Here is a 17,487-nt window from a genome sequence, read left to right on the forward strand (position 1 = left end):
TTGCAGGAGGTGCACTAAAACATCAGTCAGTAAGGGTTTTAGAGCTTTATAAAAAAAACTTTTTTTATGGTCACTGTTGTGGGATTAAATGGGTTAAGTTATGCTATATTTGTACACGTGTAGATATTTGTACACCTGTAGATTTTGGTTTATGATAAAATTAGTTATTACTGAAAATAAGTACATCTGTGTGACATCGTTTCTTTTGAATAGTTCAGTATGAAAATTAAAATTACAACACATTTGAACAAACCTGAAAACTTTCTGAATAAACATGCAGGAAATGCTGCTGTTACTGTGTTTCTTTACTGCATCTTAGGGTTACATTTATTTCGTACTGATTTTTGGGTACCTTTATTTCAAAGGACTGCATTTGCACCTGTATATGTTTGTTTAGAAGTCATTTGTATACTTTATTAAATGTTTAAATTAATTAAGTAATATAACACGTAATTCTAATACATTATAAATATAAATACTATCTAAAAACTATATAAACTTAATTTAAATAGACCAATCGAACTGGTCGGCTCGGTGTCAGATTTCTATCCGTCACCGGCAATGCTAAATATTTACACTGGAAGAGTTAATGAAAATGAGTGAATTTGCACCCCTGAGGCAGAGCAAAATGTGGTACATCCCATATAGCTTGAGTCTCTGAAGCCGTAGAAGGGGTGTAAGCGAAAATAATCCTTGAAAATAATTTAAGATATCTTATTCTTTCACTCTTAAAGTTTATATTTCACAGTACTACGACAGTTTCCATATACTCAAAATAATGCAACTGACTAGTTTTAAACAAAACTAGAAACGCACAACTCATTTGACACATTCGACCCCCGTAGGCCGACTTTAAATTAGTGGTAGCGTCCAACCCACCCCGCGTTTCCGCGCGAAAAAGCGGCCCGCGCGTATTTCTCAGCCGCTAGTAGAGACAATTCATAAAGTCCCTCCAGCGAACGCTGTCAGATCTTAATCGCCGCTTTTATCTGTTGTTGTTTTAAATCGTGTTTTTAAATAGTCGTTTTCTTTGATCAAACTCGAACTTGAAATGCCTACCAGGACCTCGTTGTCTTTGCCAGAGGATGTCAAGGAACGGTACGGTGCTGTGTTTGCTTTAATGCAACTATAACGATAGACTGTTTCATAGTTTGCGCATTCGCGGGCTTTATTACACGTTGATCACGTCACATAACGGCCGCTGTATGATGTGCTGTTTGGAGATGTAAAACATGTTAAGTTTTTACTCTAGTTAGCATTTAGCCGTGCTACAGATGCTGTAAGGTTACCCGCCGTCAGCTCGCGTGTGGAGGGTAAAACCTGCGGCTGCTGGTTGTTTTGATACGAACGAACTCGCAGGTGTCAGTCTGACTGCATTTGGCGCCAAATATAACTTACATGTCTCCGAGTATAGCTCTGCCCGCCTCCTGAGTCCTGTCTCCCTCTGCTCAGTCAATGCAAACGTCATTCGACTCATAACTATTGAGTCGTCTTGCGTTTCGTGTAGTTTATTCAGGACAGGATCATCAGAAGTGATGTTAATAACAAAATAAACACCCACTTTCTCTGCATGCGTGTGTGCTTGTTTACTTGCCTAATCCTATTATAGCATCACTTTTCTGAGACAAACTGTCAGCTGACGTTATTGCATGTCGAGTCATTTTGATGTTGGGTGTTGTGTAAGGTTAATGAGATGTTTACCTTCATTTCCCCAGGCTGCAGGTGCTGGATGAAGGTGGAGACAGTTTGTCAGATGAGGTGAGGGTTGTTGGTGATTTGTACATGTAGGCATCTCCCAGAAATCTGGCAAAAACCGTGCCCTTCATGTATTGTACGTTAGTACTTTTATAAGTCTTGGTGTTGCGAAAACTGTTTGACCACATGACAGATCTGAAAACTTACTTTATTTGCCTCCAAAACATGATTTAATTTTATAATGTTCATGAAACATTCAAATGGTTGCTCCGAGCACAACAAAATCAGATGAAGTGAGTCATACTGTTTTTATCCACTTTTGACTTTATTTGGTATGTCCACCTTTTGCAGAAGTTAAAGCAGCACGTGTCTCTGGCATATTTTCAATATTAAATTTAACACTCGTTATCCCATATCTTCTGCAACTCAAGCCAAAGGCTTTCCTTTGAATGTGCAATAGATCTGTCCAGTTTATTTTCCTACTCACCCCAAATTTGCTCAATGGGGTTGAGGTCTGGGCTTTGAGGGGGCCAGTCCATTTTCAATGTTCCAACAGATTCCTTTAGTTGCTTGTAGTTCTGGCAATAGTTCGTTTTATGGGTATTGTAATGACCTGTTCAACAAAAACAACTGAAACCTCTTAAATATGCCTAGTGTTCTAACAATTTTGGCCACCTCTGTCTGGTCCGACACATCCTCTTAATGTTGTTTTAGCAAATCTTATAGGCACAATTTGTGTCTGGTAGTCTCATTTCCTGCCATTTATATCAAAATGTCTTAAGATAATAAAAACATGTCTTAGATTTATGTGTGAAGTATTGTATAGACATATTTTATTTAGAGTTCCACAGGCTTTCCTGTAGCTCAGACAGTAGAACATGGCAATGCTAAGTTAATGGATTTGATTTCTAAGGAAAGCAAGAACTGATAATGTTAACGTGTACCTTGATTTTAAAGCATCTGCCAAATGCATGAGTGAGTTTCAACATTTTTGTAGCTTGACTGCACAGCTTTTGTTATTCATTGTGTAGGAGTGTGTAAAGGAAAAGCTCAGGTTACTGCAGGAGTTCCTGCTCACTGATACTCAGAACCAACTCAAAATCCTTGAGGACAAGTTAAAGAGCTCCGAGCTTTCCACTGTGAGTAATGCTGCACTTTCAGCTCTCCCGTCTGCAACAGTTGAGAACTTGTGCTTCAACTTGAATGTCTTTCTGTTCAGGAGGTTTACATGTCAGAGGTGAAGGCTGTGCTGAAGAAAGCTCTGGGAGTTGTCAAAGAGGATGAAGGAGTGGGGCAGAATGGACATTCAAACGGCTTCTCTGAAAATGGATCTCACAAAGACAAGGGCGAGCAGGAGGGAGCCATGGATACTCAGGAGGAAGGAGATGCTATAAAGTCTCCCAGCGCCCCGAAGGGAAGGGGTGGACGTCGCAGTAAAGCAGACTCTGAGCCCAAGAGTGAGTTGCATGGGTTTAAAGCTTATTGCCCTCCATATGTTACAACAGCTGCATCTCTACGTTGCGTGAGAATATTTAGTCTTTATTATTGGTGTATTTTATTCCCCCACAGAATCTCCAGCCAGTACCAGGGTCACACGTAACTCTGGAAAACAGCCAACTATCCTTTCCATGTTCTCTAGAGTGTAAGTCAACATTAAGTGTTGTCCTCAAATCTGTGAAATGGCAGTTGAAATCTGATTTAGTTTGTATTAATCTTTAGTGTCTTTTATAAATGGCTGTTGTACCCTTGTCCAATAGCCCAAAACGCAAGTCTGATGAGCTGAATGGAGAAGCCACAAATGGGGAGGCAGAAGTGAAGCCTGAGGAAGATCTTACAGAGGAGGTAAGATTTTTTTTACATTTAATGTGGTTTTAAGATATCCATGGAAATTTTTATAGGAGCAATTTTTTTTTTCTTCCTCTGGTCAAGGTCCATGAAGAGAAACGCCTTAAAATAGAAGCTGAGAAGTGAGTTCCACGTTAAGTCAAATGAAACTAGCCTTTCTCCCCATATAATGAATCTGTGATTTTTAATAAGTCCTATCCCCTACATCTTTCAGGCCTGATACTGAAAACACTACTAATGGCAATATCAAGCCTGAGTCCGCAGCCAAGGTGATGCTCATTTCATTCCCAATTTATGCTGCTGCTTTCCTTTTAATGCACCATATGAATCTCATTAATCTGCATTTCAGACCCCTCCACCAAAATGTCCTGACTGCAGGCAGTATCTAGATGATTCAGACCTCAAGTTCTTCCAGGGAGATCCTGATGATGCCGTGAGTTTTGTTATACCTTGAACTGATATCTAGTTTGTTTGGCTGCTGCCAATCAAGGTCTGTTAAATTGGTTATATAAAGGAAGGGTTCACCCCAAAATTAAAATTTGCCATTTACTCACTCATGTTGTTCCAAATCGGTGTAAGTTTCTTTAAACACAAAAGAACATTTCGAAGAACCAAACAGTTGTTGGTCCCCATTGACTTCCTTAGTAGCGAAAGAAATACTATGGAAGTCAATGGGGACCATCAACTGTTTTCTTACCAGCATTCTTAAAAATGTGTTCAACAGAAGAAACTCAGATTTGTTATGACATGAGGGTGAGTAAATGGTGGCAATTTTCCCTTGAGCAAGGCACCGAACCCCCAACTGCTCCACGGGCGCCGCAGCATAAATGGCTGCCCACTGCTCCGGATGTATGTTCACGGTATGTGTATGTGTGTTCACTGCTGTGTGTGCACTATGGATGGGTTAAATGCAGAGCACGAATTCCGAGTATGAGTCACCGTACTTGGCAGTATGTCCCTTCACAATTTAAATTTGACTTGTGCCTTTAACACTAATATTGAATACAATTTGTCTATGGCAGTTGGATGAACCTGAGATGTTGACTGATGAGCGTCTATCCCTCTTTGATGCCAATGAGGATGGTTTTGAAAGCTATGAAGATCTGCCCCAGCACAAGATTACTAACTTCAGGTAATGAGGAGAAAGGCATTTGTTCTGAATGGTATTCATATTGTTTTTCTCCAATTATTTGACTGACATTACAATTCTCATTCACAGTGTGTATGACAAGCGTGGACACCTGTGTCCATTTGACTCTGGCCTCATTGAGAAAAATGTGGAGCTATACTTTAGCTGTGCTGTTAAGCCCATCTACGATGACAACCCGTGCATGGATGGTATGTCCCAAGTTTCTTTACAGTGAACACTGACAATTTTTGCCACTTTAGGTTTAAGTGTGGATTAATTTGTTTGCAATTTTTCTCTTTAGGTGGGGTTCCTGCCAAGAAGCTTGGTCCCATCAATGCTTGGTGGATCACTGGTTTTGATGGTGGGGAGAAGGCTTTAATTGGCTTCACCACAGGTAAGTATTTCCTAAAGTAATCAGTCTCATCCTAGTCAGATTAGTCCATGCACATGAGATCCGACCTGTTTTATTTCTTCTCCAAAGCCTTTGCTGACTACATTCTAATGGACCCCAGTGAGGAGTACTCTGCCATTTTTGCTTTGATGCAGGAGAAGATATACATGAGCAAGATTGTGGTTGAATTTCTCCAGAAGAACCAAGATGCCACATATGAGGATCTGCTGAACAAAATTGAGGTGAGCTGATTGACATGGTCTTAGTGTGTGTGTGTCTGGTCCCATTAGAAGCAGTGCTTCTAACCGTTCCTTCATGTCTTTAGACTACTGTTCCACCTGCTGGGCTTAACTTCAACCGCTTCACAGAGGACACACTACTGCGCCATGCCCAGTTTGTGGTGGAGCAGGTGGAGAGCTATGATGAGGCTGGAGATTCAGACGAGCAGCCTATCATCATCACTCCCTGTATGAGAGATTTGATCAAGCTGGCTGGTGTTACCTTGGGCAAGAGGTAAGCTTCATAGAGTGAAACTTCTGGATGTTATTATGCACACCGAGTAATGAATGACTCGTATAATGGGGTCTGCTTATAATACAAAAGGTGGCTGATGTGTGCAGCTTTAATGATGGGTGTTTCTGTTCTTAGAGAGCATTAAAACCCATTAGTAGGTCCTTTGCACATCTATGTACTTGGACATCCAATGCTAATGAAACTTTGATAAACTGACAAACAGAGATTATTATTGGCATGTTAACTGTTATTTATACATGTTAATCTGAAGGAATACACATTTTCAATGAGACGTCTACTGTTTTAGACCAATGTGAAAATCAACCTGTTTTTACGTGGCAAACACGCAGAGCTGTAAATGCGAACTGGTGGATTGAAAAGAATGCATTGTAAAAATCTAATCGATTAAATTCAAATGAGCTTTATTGGCATGACCTGCACAGTATTGCCAAAGCATTGTCCATTACATGAATAAGGAACAAACAATTATATAATACATAGAACAAGAATGTCTGTAAAATAAGTAAATATGCACATGTATTTTTTTTTTTTTTTTTTTTTTTTTTTTTTACAAACAAGAAAAATATTTGACATTGCTAAAAAAATAAATAAAATAAAAAAACACCTTTTGTACAACATGTAAGAAATGATCTTGCTTCAGTTTTGTCCACTGGCTGATAGTCTTAGTTTGTGGCAGGCTGATACATATCTTACTGCTGTTGTGATCATTTTGGAATTTTCTCCTAAAATGTGACTTAATTTTTCTGCATTTGGTAATGCCATACAATTTGGTGAAATATGCAGCTCTGATGTTGTGATAGTAATCACAGTGCAGTAAGAAATGTTCCTCTGTTTCCAGCTCTTTCTGCGAGCACAGTGAACACAGTCTCTGTTCTCGTAGCTGCCATCTATGTCTGTGCCGTCCTCTCTCTATAGCCAGACAGTGATCACTCAGTCTGTATTTTGTTAGTGTCTAATTTGTGATCTTTTACACAGATCAGGTATTCTGCTGGTTTGTAGTCTCTTTTCAGGTGTAAATACAGCTCCATCTTTTGTATTTTAGTGACATCTTTCCAGTAGGCGATGTAGTTTTGTTTTTGTAACTGATTTGGTTGGGTCTGATTGTGCTGGTTTGGGAATCTAATCTTTAAGACAGTAAATGTTATTCAATTGATTGACCTCTCTCTCTTTCTCTTTCTCTTAATATTTATATGTATATATGAAAGTATGTGTTTATGGAGATGAAAACTAGCTGCCCCAGAACAGCTATCAGCATGGACATGGGTGCAATCACGTTATTGCAGAGTGCATATTCAGTCAGTCTCCGCTCGTGTGAGAGCGCCGCCGGTGCGTCCAGTTTTATGTGAACAACACTGGATGCTCTCCCTCTCTCGCAGATATTACAAGTGCGCATTATGCCGAGTGAACAGTGGGCACCGACCGGCAGAAACATAAATCTGCACCTATGGCATACGTGATGCGGTGCAGAAGTGTGTATGCTTGCGCATCTAGATTTGAAATGATGAACCTGAGCGTGCAAAAGACGCAATGAGAACGGCTATTTCTTCGTGTGTGACTCTGTTTTTATGATATGAGGAGTAGAAGGGTTGAGAGCACTCCATTGAGATGTACCAGGTTTATATATATTTTTTTCTCTGTTTGATAAGCAGTTAAATGTGTTTGTTTACACAGAGAAAGAAAAGTGTAACATTTTAATAAGTCCAAGAATACAATGATTAATTTAGCCTACTCAACATGTTAAAATTGATTTACAGAACTTTTTATTTTATTTTTTTACAGTTTGGACTTGAAGGAACTTGCACTTAACCTTTTCACAGGCATTTTGTTTAGAGATATCGTGATGTATCATTATAGGATTTTCTAGAAATGTATCATGATATCATCGTGAGCCATGTATCGTAATTATATTGTATCGTGAGCTACCCTGCAATTCCCACCCCTATTACATATACTGTCGACATTGTAACGACACACAGCTTGTTAAATTTGACATTACCTTTTAGTAAAGTGGATAATTGCTTTTGAATACAGTAACTTTTTTTTCTTTTGTGCGAACCATTTCTTGAAGCTATGGTTCGTTCAATGGTTTGTTGGGATGTTAAGGTTCACTTGTGCTTGTTGCATGATCTCCTCATGCTTCTAATAATCCTCTAACCTTTCCAAATGCAGCAGGCAGCTGTACTGGTATGTGAAGCTTGTGTTTCTGTAGTGTGTGTGTGTGTGTGTGTGTGTGGCTTGGTTTATCTATATTCCCATACGCTCAACTGCAGTAGCCTGTGTTGGTGGTAAACTACTTCACTAGTTGAAAGGGGTGGGTGATTAGAACAAGAACATTTTCCATAGCTTTTTTTTTTTTTTTTCCCTTCCTCCCTGACTTGCATGGCTCTGCATAACAGATGTTAATTTGTGCTCCCATTCTTTGAATTTACAAGTTGCCCATTTAGGAAAAGCTAAGCCTCTGAAAGGACTGAATGTCCTAGTTCTGTAAAGCACAGAGCCGATCTGCTCGGATCTCTAAAACTGACTTTGAAGTGAGAAATTTGCATCACCCAGTCTTGACCGATTCAATACGTTCAGTGTCCTGTGACATCCACATTTCATGCATGGCTCTTTTTTTTTTTTTTTTTTTTTTTTTTTTTTTCTTGGCTGTTAGTGGTTTCTATCTAAAATGGTGTATTTGTAACTTTATTACACATTTTGTTCTTCAGGAGAGCAGCCAGAAGACAAGCCATCCGTCATCCCACCAAGATCGAAAAGGACAGCAAGGGCCCAACTAAAGCCACCACCACTAAACTGGTCTATCAAATCTTTGACACATTTTTCTCCGATCAGATTGACCAGAACAATAAGGATGGAGGTGGTGTGAAGAGACACCGTTGTGGTGTCTGTGAGGTAGGTTGTCCAAAAAATTTTTTATTGCCTTTTATTGCAAACTATGCTTGCAATGTCCGTGTGACCCAGACGGGCATCATATCTTTATTTTTCAGGTGTGTCAAGCACCAGATTGTGGCAAGTGTTCAGCCTGTAAGGATATGATCAAGTTTGGAGGCAGTGGCAGAAGTAAACAGGCCTGTCAGAAGAGGAGGTATGCTAACTGTGGCCGGTTGTCATACTTGCGTAATCCTTCTGCTCTGTGAAAATGTCTTGTTTCCATGTGTTGTGAAATGTGAGTAAATGTCAGTCAGTGGTTAGAGTTGGTTTCTAATAGTGACTAACACTACTATTGTTTAGGATGGATCTTTACTAGCTCCCTCATGTCTTTGCTACAAATTCACCTGACCTGTTCTTTCTAAATCTCTTTGATTTACTTACTTTTTTTACGTCAATTGATTTAAAAAAAATTTGTATAGTGAGGGTGTCTGTCCTACAGATACTGCAAGAATTGATACATTGTCCTTTTGTTGTCCGAAACAGACTTTGACGTGCTTTCAAGTCAGTCGTTTCAATCTGCCCTTACTGTTGCTTTTGTAGTGCCTCATTGTGTCTGTTTCATATCTGCTCAGTGCTGTGACTAATGCTAATAAAGCGCAGAATCATCTTTAATCAGTGTGCTGCCCCCTGTCGTACAGAGTGAGCATAGGAAAACCCTTTTGAGAAGCACTTTATTTCCTGCCAGTTTGTTATCCAGCTCAATGGCCTTGGATTTGTTTGCTGGAATAAAGCTAAATGGGTGTCTTGTCCCCTGTCCAGATGTCCCAACCTGGCAGTGAAAGAAGCTGAGGACGATGAGAATATGGATGAGGAGGAAGTGTTGCCGGTTCTTAAGGAGACAAAGAAAATGTCTCAGGCAAAGAAAAAAAAACAGACTAAGAATAAGATCAGCTGGGTGGGCGAGCCCATCAAGGTATGTGATCTGTAACTTGCAGAGAGAACCTAGATGTCTGTGTCCAGGACTTTAAGTATTGATGTCATTTCAGACTGATGGAAGGAAGGAGTACTACATGAAAGTGCGTGTGGAGAATGAGGTGGTGGAAGTGGGAGACTGTGTGTCTGTGAACCCTGCTGACCCATCACATCCCCTCTACTTGGCCAGGTAATCTTTATTGAAGCAAATCTGGGTTCTTGGCAGCATATTGCCTTAAATTGGTAAACCAACGTTTTCCTTGTGATTCTAGGATTACGGCATTGTGGGAGGACGGTGAGAAGATGTTTCATGCGCACTGGTTTTGCCGTGGTACTGATACAGTTCTTGGAGCGTCATCGGACCCTCTTGAGCTCTTCCTTGTGGATGAGTGTGAAGATATGCAGCTGAGTTTCGTCCAGGGCAAGGTCAACGTCCTCTATAAGGCTCCATCTGAAAACTGGTTCATGGAGGTACAGATGCTGAAGTCTACTCTACATTTGTCTAACAAACTGGGCAGGAGGTATTAATATTTGTATGCTTTCAGGGTGGAATGGATGATGACATTAAAGTGATCGAAGATGATGGCAAAAGCTTCTTTTATCAGCTTTTGTATGATGGTGAATGTGCTCGCTTTGAGTCTCCTCCCAAAGTCACACCGCCAGAGGACCGCAAGTATAAGTGAGTGCCCCTTTTAGACCTAGTCTTTCTTACAGATCAGTTTTTCTGTGCATGCATTTTAACACGTTTTATGGCAGGTTCTGTGCCAGCTGCGTAAGGAATAAGGAACGAGAGGCTCAGGAAGTGCCTAGTGTCTGTGAACCCCTGGAGGATGAGGAAAGGGACTCTAAAGTCTTCTATGGTTTGGCAACTCTGAAGGGCGAGCATTACAGAGTGGGGGACAGTGTCTATCTTCCCCCGGAGGCCTTTAATTTTGCGTAAGTTTTTTTCGTCTTTAAAAGTATTCTGAGGTTGAGCCGTTTTATTAAAGGTATGTTTTCCCTTTTAGGGTGAAGGTTGCAAGCCCAGTGAAGCGTTCTCACAGGAAGGATGATGTTGATGAAGATCTGTACCCAGAATACTATAGGAAGTCCTCGGATTACATCAAGGGCTCAAACCTAGATGCACCAGAGCCCTTCCGTGTTGGGCGCATCAAAGAAATCTTCTGCAACAGACGCAGTGATGGAAAGCCAGACAGAATGGAGATCAAACTGCGCCTCTATAAATTTTACAGGTGAGACATTTTCTCTCTTCAAGCAGTTCCCTTGGCTAACATCAGTACAGCCTTTAGCTTCAAGTTTCCACTAAAGTTGTATAAACCTTGCCTGAGTTCTTTTCATGATAACCGTTGCTTTCAGGCCTGAAAACACTCATAAAGGACCAAAGGGTGCCTACCATTCTGACATAAACCAGCTCTACTGGAGTGATGAAGAGGTGACTGCAAACATGGCAGAGGTGCTGGGCCGCTGTCAGGTGGAGTATGCAGAGGACCTGGTGGAAAGCGTGCAGGACTACTCGAGCAGAGGACCTGATCGCTTTTACTTCCTAGAGGTGAGGATGAGGGATGGGTGTTTAAAAAGCAAAAAGATGGTGGCATTGATCCAATGAGCCATGGTGCACCCATTTTTCTTCCCAGCTGATCTGGCAGACTTTCACTAAAGAATTGGAGAGAATTTGTCTTCAAGGTTTGTTTTCTTTAGGCATACAATTCCAGGACTAAGAGCTTTGAGGATCCTCCCAATCATGCCCGATCAGCAGTGCATAAGGGCAAAGGGAAAGGAAAGGGGAAAGGTAAACACTTGATTTATAACTTTGAGGTGACAAGTCATGGTCACTTATTTACTTGTGCTGGTCATAAAATTTGAATATCATGAAAAAGTTGATTTCAGTAATACCATTCAAAAAGTGAAACTTGTATATTAGATTCATTCATTACACACAGACTGATATATTTCAAATGTTTATTTCCTTTAATTTTGATGATTATATAACTGCCAACTAATGAAACTCCCAAATTCAGTATCTCAGAAAATTAGAATATTGTGAATGTTCAATATTGAAGACCCCTGGTGCCACACTCTAATCAGCTAATTAACTCAAAACACCTGCAAAAGCCTTTAAATGGTCTCTGTCTAGTTCTGTAGGCTACACAATCATGGGGAAGACTGCTGGCTTGACAGTTGTCCAAAAGATGACCATTGACCCCTTGCACAAGGAGGGCAAGACACAAAAGGTCATTGCTAAAGAGGCTGGCTGTTCACAGAGCTCTGTGTCCAAGCACATTAATAGAGGCGAAGGGAAGGACAAGATGTGGTAGAAAAAGTGTACAAGCAATAGGGATAACCGTACCCTGGAGAGGATTGTGAAACAAAACCCATTCAAAAATGTGGGGGAGATTCACAAAGAGTGGACTGCAGCTGGAGTCAGTGCTTCAAGAACCACCACGCACAGACGTATGCAAGACATGGGTTTCAGCTGTCGCATTCCTTGTGTCAAGCCACTCTTGAACGAGAGACAGCGTCAGAAGCGTCTTGCCTGGGCTAAAGACAAAAAGGACTGGACTGCTGCTGAGTGGTCCAAAGTTATGTTCTCTGATGAAAGTAAATTTTGCATTTCCTTTGGAAATCAAGGTCCCAGAGTCTGGAGGAAGAGAGGAGAGGCACATAATCCACATTGCTTGAGGTCCAGTGTAAAGTTTCCAGTCATTGATGGTTTGGGGTGCCATGTCATCTGCTGGTGTTGGTCCATTGTGTTTTCTGAGGTCCAAGGTCAACGCAGCCGTCTACCAGGAAGTTTTAGAGCACTTCATGCTTCCTGCTGCTGACCAACTTTATGGAGATGCAAATTTCATTTTCCAACAGGACTTGGCACCTGCACACACTGCCAAAGCTACCAGTACCTGGTTTAAGGACCATGGTATCCCTGTTCTTGATTGGCCAGCAAACTCGCCTGACCTTAACCCCATAGAAAACCTATGGGGTATTGTGAAGAAGATGCAATACGCCAGACCCAACAATTCAGAAGAGCTGAAGGCCACTATCAGAGCAACATGGGCTCTCATAACACCTGAGCAGTGCCACAGACTGATCGACTCATGCCACGCCGCATTGCTGCAGTAATCCAGGCCAAAGGAGCCCCAACTAAATATTGAGTGCTGTACATGCTCATACTTTTCAGTTGGCCAACATTTCTAAAAATATTTTTTTTTTGCATTGGTCTTAATTGATATTCTAATTTTCTGAGATACTGAATTTGGGACTTTCATTTGTTAGTTATAATCATCAAAATTAAAGGAAATAAACATTTGAAATATATCAGTCTGTGTGTAATGAATGAATCTAATATACAAGTTTCACTTTTTGAATGATATTACTGAAATCAACTTTTTCATGATTCTAATTATGGCCAGCACCTGTAGTTCTCTGAACAGTTTCTTTGGCTTGAAATTGCCCATCATGAATGCAATATGGTTTAAAAGTCATTTGTGTATTGTGGTTTTCTGCAGGTAAAGGGAAGGCTAAAGCAGCCTCACAGGAATCGCAGGATCAGGAGCCCCAAGAGAGGACAGTCCCCAAACTGCGCACACTGGATGTGTTCTCTGGCTGTGGTGGTCTGTCTGAGGGTTTCCATCAAGCAGGTTGGTCCTCTATCCAGACCGGTTTCTGGAACTATATTGTGTTGAAGGGGTTTTCAGTTGAAGTGCTTTTGTAAAAGATCCTTAACCGTCAAAATAGTCAAAGTATTTAATCAGCTGTGAGTTTAAAAAGGCTGAGAAAAATGTGGTGGTTCAGGGTTTTCCTCTTGAAGTCTGTTTTTAATAGATACCTAGCAAAATACAGATGTTCCAATGTTCGGGTGTCTGGTCACACCTGGAAAAAAACAGCTGCTTCAATCTGTAACTTTAGTGCTTTTACGTCTTTAGCGGCTGAGAGAAGCAGTGCACACTGAGCGTAAAGGGCTTGAATGAATGTAGAAACTGTAAGCTGGAGTCCAGAACCAGACCACAGTCCACTCCGAGGACCACTGTTGTGTTGTATTTTATAAATTTCTTTTCCCAAACACCAGGTATCTCTGAGACAAACTGGGCCATAGAGATGTGGGATCCTGCTGCTCAGGCGTTCAGGTTGAACAACCCAGGCACCACAGTCTTCACAGAGGACTGTAACGTCCTGTTGAAGCTGGTGATGTCTGGAGAGAAGACCAACTCTCTTGGACAGAAGATGCCGCAGAAGGGGGATGTGGAGATGCTCTGCGGTGGGCCGCCCTGCCAGGGTTTCAGTGGAATGAACCGCTTTAACTCGCGCACGTACTCAAAGTTCAAGAACTCGTTGGTTGTCTCATATCTGAGGTTAGCAGAATGAGTCTTGCTGTGAAAAGGTTGTTCTGCCTGTTTGGAAACATGCTGTTGAATGCATTTTACCATTGTGATTTTGTTTTATTTTTTCCGCCACAGTTATTGTGACTACTACAGACCCAAGTTCTTCCTGCTGGAGAACGTGAGGAACTTTGTGTCATTCAAGCGCTCCATGGTCCTGAAGCTCACGCTGCGCTGTCTTGTTCGCATGGGCTACCAGTGCACCTTTGGTGTGCTACAGGCAAGTTAGACTTATTTAAAGTAATAATGAAGTCGTTGTGTGATCTCAACGTGTTTTGTTTTTTTTCTTTTTTTTTTTTTAAATAAAGGGATATAACTTTAAGGAAGGGACTGTGCATTATCATCATCATCATCATCATCTTTCCCCCTTTTTAATCACCTTTAATTTGTCTGTTTTAATGTCTGACTTCTGCAGGCAGGGCAGTATGGGGTGGCCCAGACCAGACGCAGGGCGATCGTCCTGGCTGCAGCCCCAGGTGAAAAGCTGCCCCGCTTCCCTGAACCCCTTCATGTGTTCGCCCCACGTGCTTGTTCTCTTAGTGTGGTGGTTGATGAAAAGAAATATGTCAGCAATGTCACTCGGTAAGCATTTGACAGTTGTGTCGTCACTCAAACAAATTGTGGTTCCTGCTCTAATCTTATCACACCATTTTATTTTGTCCAGTGGAAACGGAGGCATTTATCGCACCATCACAGTGCGGGACACAATGTCTGACCTCCCAGAGATCCGTAATGGAGCCGCAGCTCTGGAAATCTCCTATAACGGCGAGCCGCAGTCCTGGTTCCAGAGGCACATTCGTGGCTCTCAGTACCAGCCCATCCTCAGGGACCACATCTGTAAGGTCAGTTCCTTCACCTTGAAGGTGTTTTGGCATTTGGAAAATAGTTGTGACTCATCAGTGGCTTTCAGAAATCCAGTGTTCTTGCATTTGACTTGCAGGGTGTACTTGTATCAAAGCTGCAGTTGTTCTGTAAGAAATTTCCTTTGAGACCTACAGGAAGATAAAATTCTCAAGGCTAAAATTCTTGGTTGTGTTGTAGGACATGAGCGCCCTGGTGGCGGCCCGTATGCGCCACATTCCTCTGGCTCCTGGCTCTGACTGGAGGGATCTGCCCAATATTGAGGTGCGGTTGCGGGATGGTACCTCCACAAAAAAGCTTCGCTACACCCACTCTGACAAAAAGAATGGCCGCAGTGGCACCGGTGCCCTGAGAGGAGTGTGTTCTTGTGCTGAGGGTTGGTCCTTCCCAATAATTCAATATGAGATTGAGGGGTTTTTTTTGTTTTTGTTTCAAATGATAGAAATCCTGACTGGTTGTCTCTCGTTGCACTAGGAAAACAGTGTGACCCTGCAGACAGGCAGTTCAACACGCTGATTCCCTGGTGTCTGCCACACACGGGTAACCGCCACAATCACTGGGCCGGTCTGTACGGCCGTCTGGAATGGGACGGGTTCTTCAGCACCACAGTTACCAATCCTGAGCCCATGGGCAAGCAGGTATTGTCAACCCTGCCATATGCTACCAATCACGATATGAATTGTAGCGCTAATAAAAGTTAGGTAAAAGTTGTACCCTGTTGTAATTATACTGGTAACTGTTTACAGGGACGTGTCCTCCACCCTGAGCAGCACCGTGTGGTGAGTGTCAGGGAATGTGCACGCTCCCAGGGATTCCCGGACACCTACCGCTTTTTTGGAAACGTCTTGGACAAACACAGACAGGTATGATGCCTGTGCTAAAATGTTGTTTTTTTTTTTTTTTTTGGTGGGGGTGGGGAGTCATATCACTAATCCATGACCTTGTGTTTCTCAGGTTGGTAATGCTGTGCCTCCACCCCTCTCCAAAGCCATTGGTCTGGAAATCAAGAAGTGTGTGCAAGGAAAGGTGGAGAATGCTACAGGTGACTTTTTTTTATTTTTTTATTTTTAAATGAATTAAACTTTATTCTAATAGCGAGATCAAAAATAACTACTTTGTTGTTCAACTTCAGAGCCTGTGAAGCAGGAGAAGATGGAGGTTTGCAACTAAAGCCATCTCCATAAAACCGTCGCACATTTACAGTGTTTGGGAACATCTTGACGCATCAGCCCATTAAACTCATTCCATTTATCCATAAGCTGGTCCAGAGCTGGCCACTTGAGTGGCATTTCAATGGACAGTCTGTGCAGTGCCATTTATGTGATGTTTTATCAATTTCTATGTGATTTTAACTGTATTTGCAATTATCCACTCTGTGACAGTGGTATTAAATTCTATGTAGTTTTTATGTGTTGTAATTTCAAATAAAGCTCTTATTCAATGGTTTAAGTGTCTGAAATCTGGTAAATGGTCCAAAGGGAATTTTTTTTTTTTTTTCTTCCCTTCGATTCTGAACAATGCGTGTTTGACCACGAGTGATGCTGACTCATTGCACATCATCGAAGACCTCAGTGAACTTTAGTGTAGGCTGTGACTGGTTGTGAAATTTCGGGTGAGTGTTTGAGGAGGGGGCGGTTGACTTTCTTGGCATGCTGTCAATTACTGCAATGTGTGCTCACTCCTTGCGGTGTAATGAAAAGGAAGTTACACTTGCAATAGCACCCTACCAGACAAGTGGGTGAGAGGAGAACTTTTTTATTTTTATTTTTTATTTTTTTTGAAGTACATGGGTTCTTCAGTTAACTATCTAATATCTTCAGTTAATATTGTCCTAAATATTTAGGAAAAAGGGTAACCCTTTATTTTTAATGTGTCCTTATTACATGTACTTACTAATATAATTATGCATGGTTGCATGAAAGTAACCCTGAACCCAAACATTATTTGGTACTTAAATGTATAATTACACTGTGACAAGGACACCTTATAAAGTGTAACCAAAAGAATATTTTGATGTAAAATTTACTCCATATAACATGCAGTGCCTTTACTCTTTATGCCATGTACAAACTAACATGCACTGCATATTTCCAATGTTCAAATTGCGTTCTGTGCTATATGACTGCTTGTCAAAAATGCTGATACACAGATAAAAAAAAAAAATGAACATGCCAATCCTAAGCACTGTGTTTGTGCTTTATTTCCTGCTTGATGCACTAGTCAAAGCTTTTTGGATGTGGGGTAGGGACTGTATTTTGTGTAATGCATTGAAAACTGTTCTGTTAATTTATGGTCTTGTCACTTTTAATCATGAATTACATGAATCACTAAAAGGTAATCTGTATTTTCAATTTGAAACGACAACACTGGATATCACTCAGTCATTTCTATCATGAAGCACTTAAATTATACATGTTTAGCTACTTGTAGATTACCATACCCTCTTCACCTATTAAATCTTTGTGCTGGAATGTTCTGGTTCGGTGAAGAGAAAACTTGCCTTTTTATTTGATTGGCCATTGACAAGCACTATCATACTGCTGAGGAAGACCATCCTAAAAACATTAACTTATCCTAACAGCAAGCGATGTTTAGTGACCTGCAACATCAATAATATTAAATACTAGGGGGACAGTTTGACCAGATTGAGGGGATGTTTATAGTCTTGCCTTTTTAGTGATGTTTAAGACTGCCTCTATCCACCTTATTTTTACTGGTGTTTTAGACTGGCAAACTAGTGTTTGTTACCATTTCTTGCATTTTGTTATTCCTCTAGTTATTTACCGACAGCGGTTAATGAATCAGAAGCTTTGCAT

The 17,487-nt window shown here is 41.1% G+C and overlaps 1 protein-coding gene across 3 annotated transcripts; it reads left to right on the forward strand.

Moving 5' to 3' along the window:
• The first annotated feature begins 879 nt into the window (after positions 1-879).
• LOC306857987 (DNA (cytosine-5)-methyltransferase 1-like) lies at positions 880-16,850 on the forward strand. 3 transcript variants are annotated; one of them, XM_079398311.1, is made up of 34 exons: positions 880-1,098; positions 1,716-1,758; positions 2,727-2,834; positions 2,915-3,152; positions 3,265-3,337; positions 3,453-3,537; positions 3,625-3,662; positions 3,755-3,809; positions 3,890-3,973; positions 4,563-4,672; positions 4,760-4,878; positions 4,971-5,063; positions 5,151-5,302; positions 5,386-5,573; positions 8,303-8,486; positions 8,582-8,679; positions 9,285-9,438; positions 9,512-9,627; positions 9,710-9,908; positions 9,983-10,116; positions 10,194-10,373; positions 10,445-10,669; positions 10,794-10,986; positions 11,136-11,226; positions 12,941-13,072; positions 13,501-13,783; positions 13,889-14,034; positions 14,230-14,392; positions 14,475-14,652; positions 14,852-15,047; positions 15,146-15,309; positions 15,418-15,534; positions 15,626-15,713; positions 15,804-16,850. In XM_079398311.1, the coding sequence occupies exons 1-34, from the start codon at positions 1,052-1,054 to the stop codon at positions 15,839-15,841; spliced, it is 4,512 nt and encodes a 1,503-aa protein (XP_079254437.1). In that variant the 5' UTR covers positions 880-1,051; the 3' UTR covers positions 15,842-16,850. The 3 variants fall into 3 exon arrangements, with proteins under 3 accessions (XP_079254437.1, XP_079254436.1, XP_079254438.1); XM_079398310.1 differs by having other exon boundaries at positions 13,889-14,030; positions 14,226-14,392; XM_079398312.1 differs by having other exon boundaries at positions 893-1,098; positions 1,723-1,758; positions 13,889-14,030; positions 14,226-14,392.
• The last annotated feature ends 637 nt before the right edge of the window (positions 16,851-17,487 follow it).

This window comes from Barbus barbus, assembly GCF_936440315.1.
Source record: "Barbus barbus genome assembly, chromosome: 3".
NCBI classification, from domain to species: domain Eukaryota; kingdom Metazoa; phylum Chordata; class Actinopteri; order Cypriniformes; family Cyprinidae; genus Barbus; species Barbus barbus.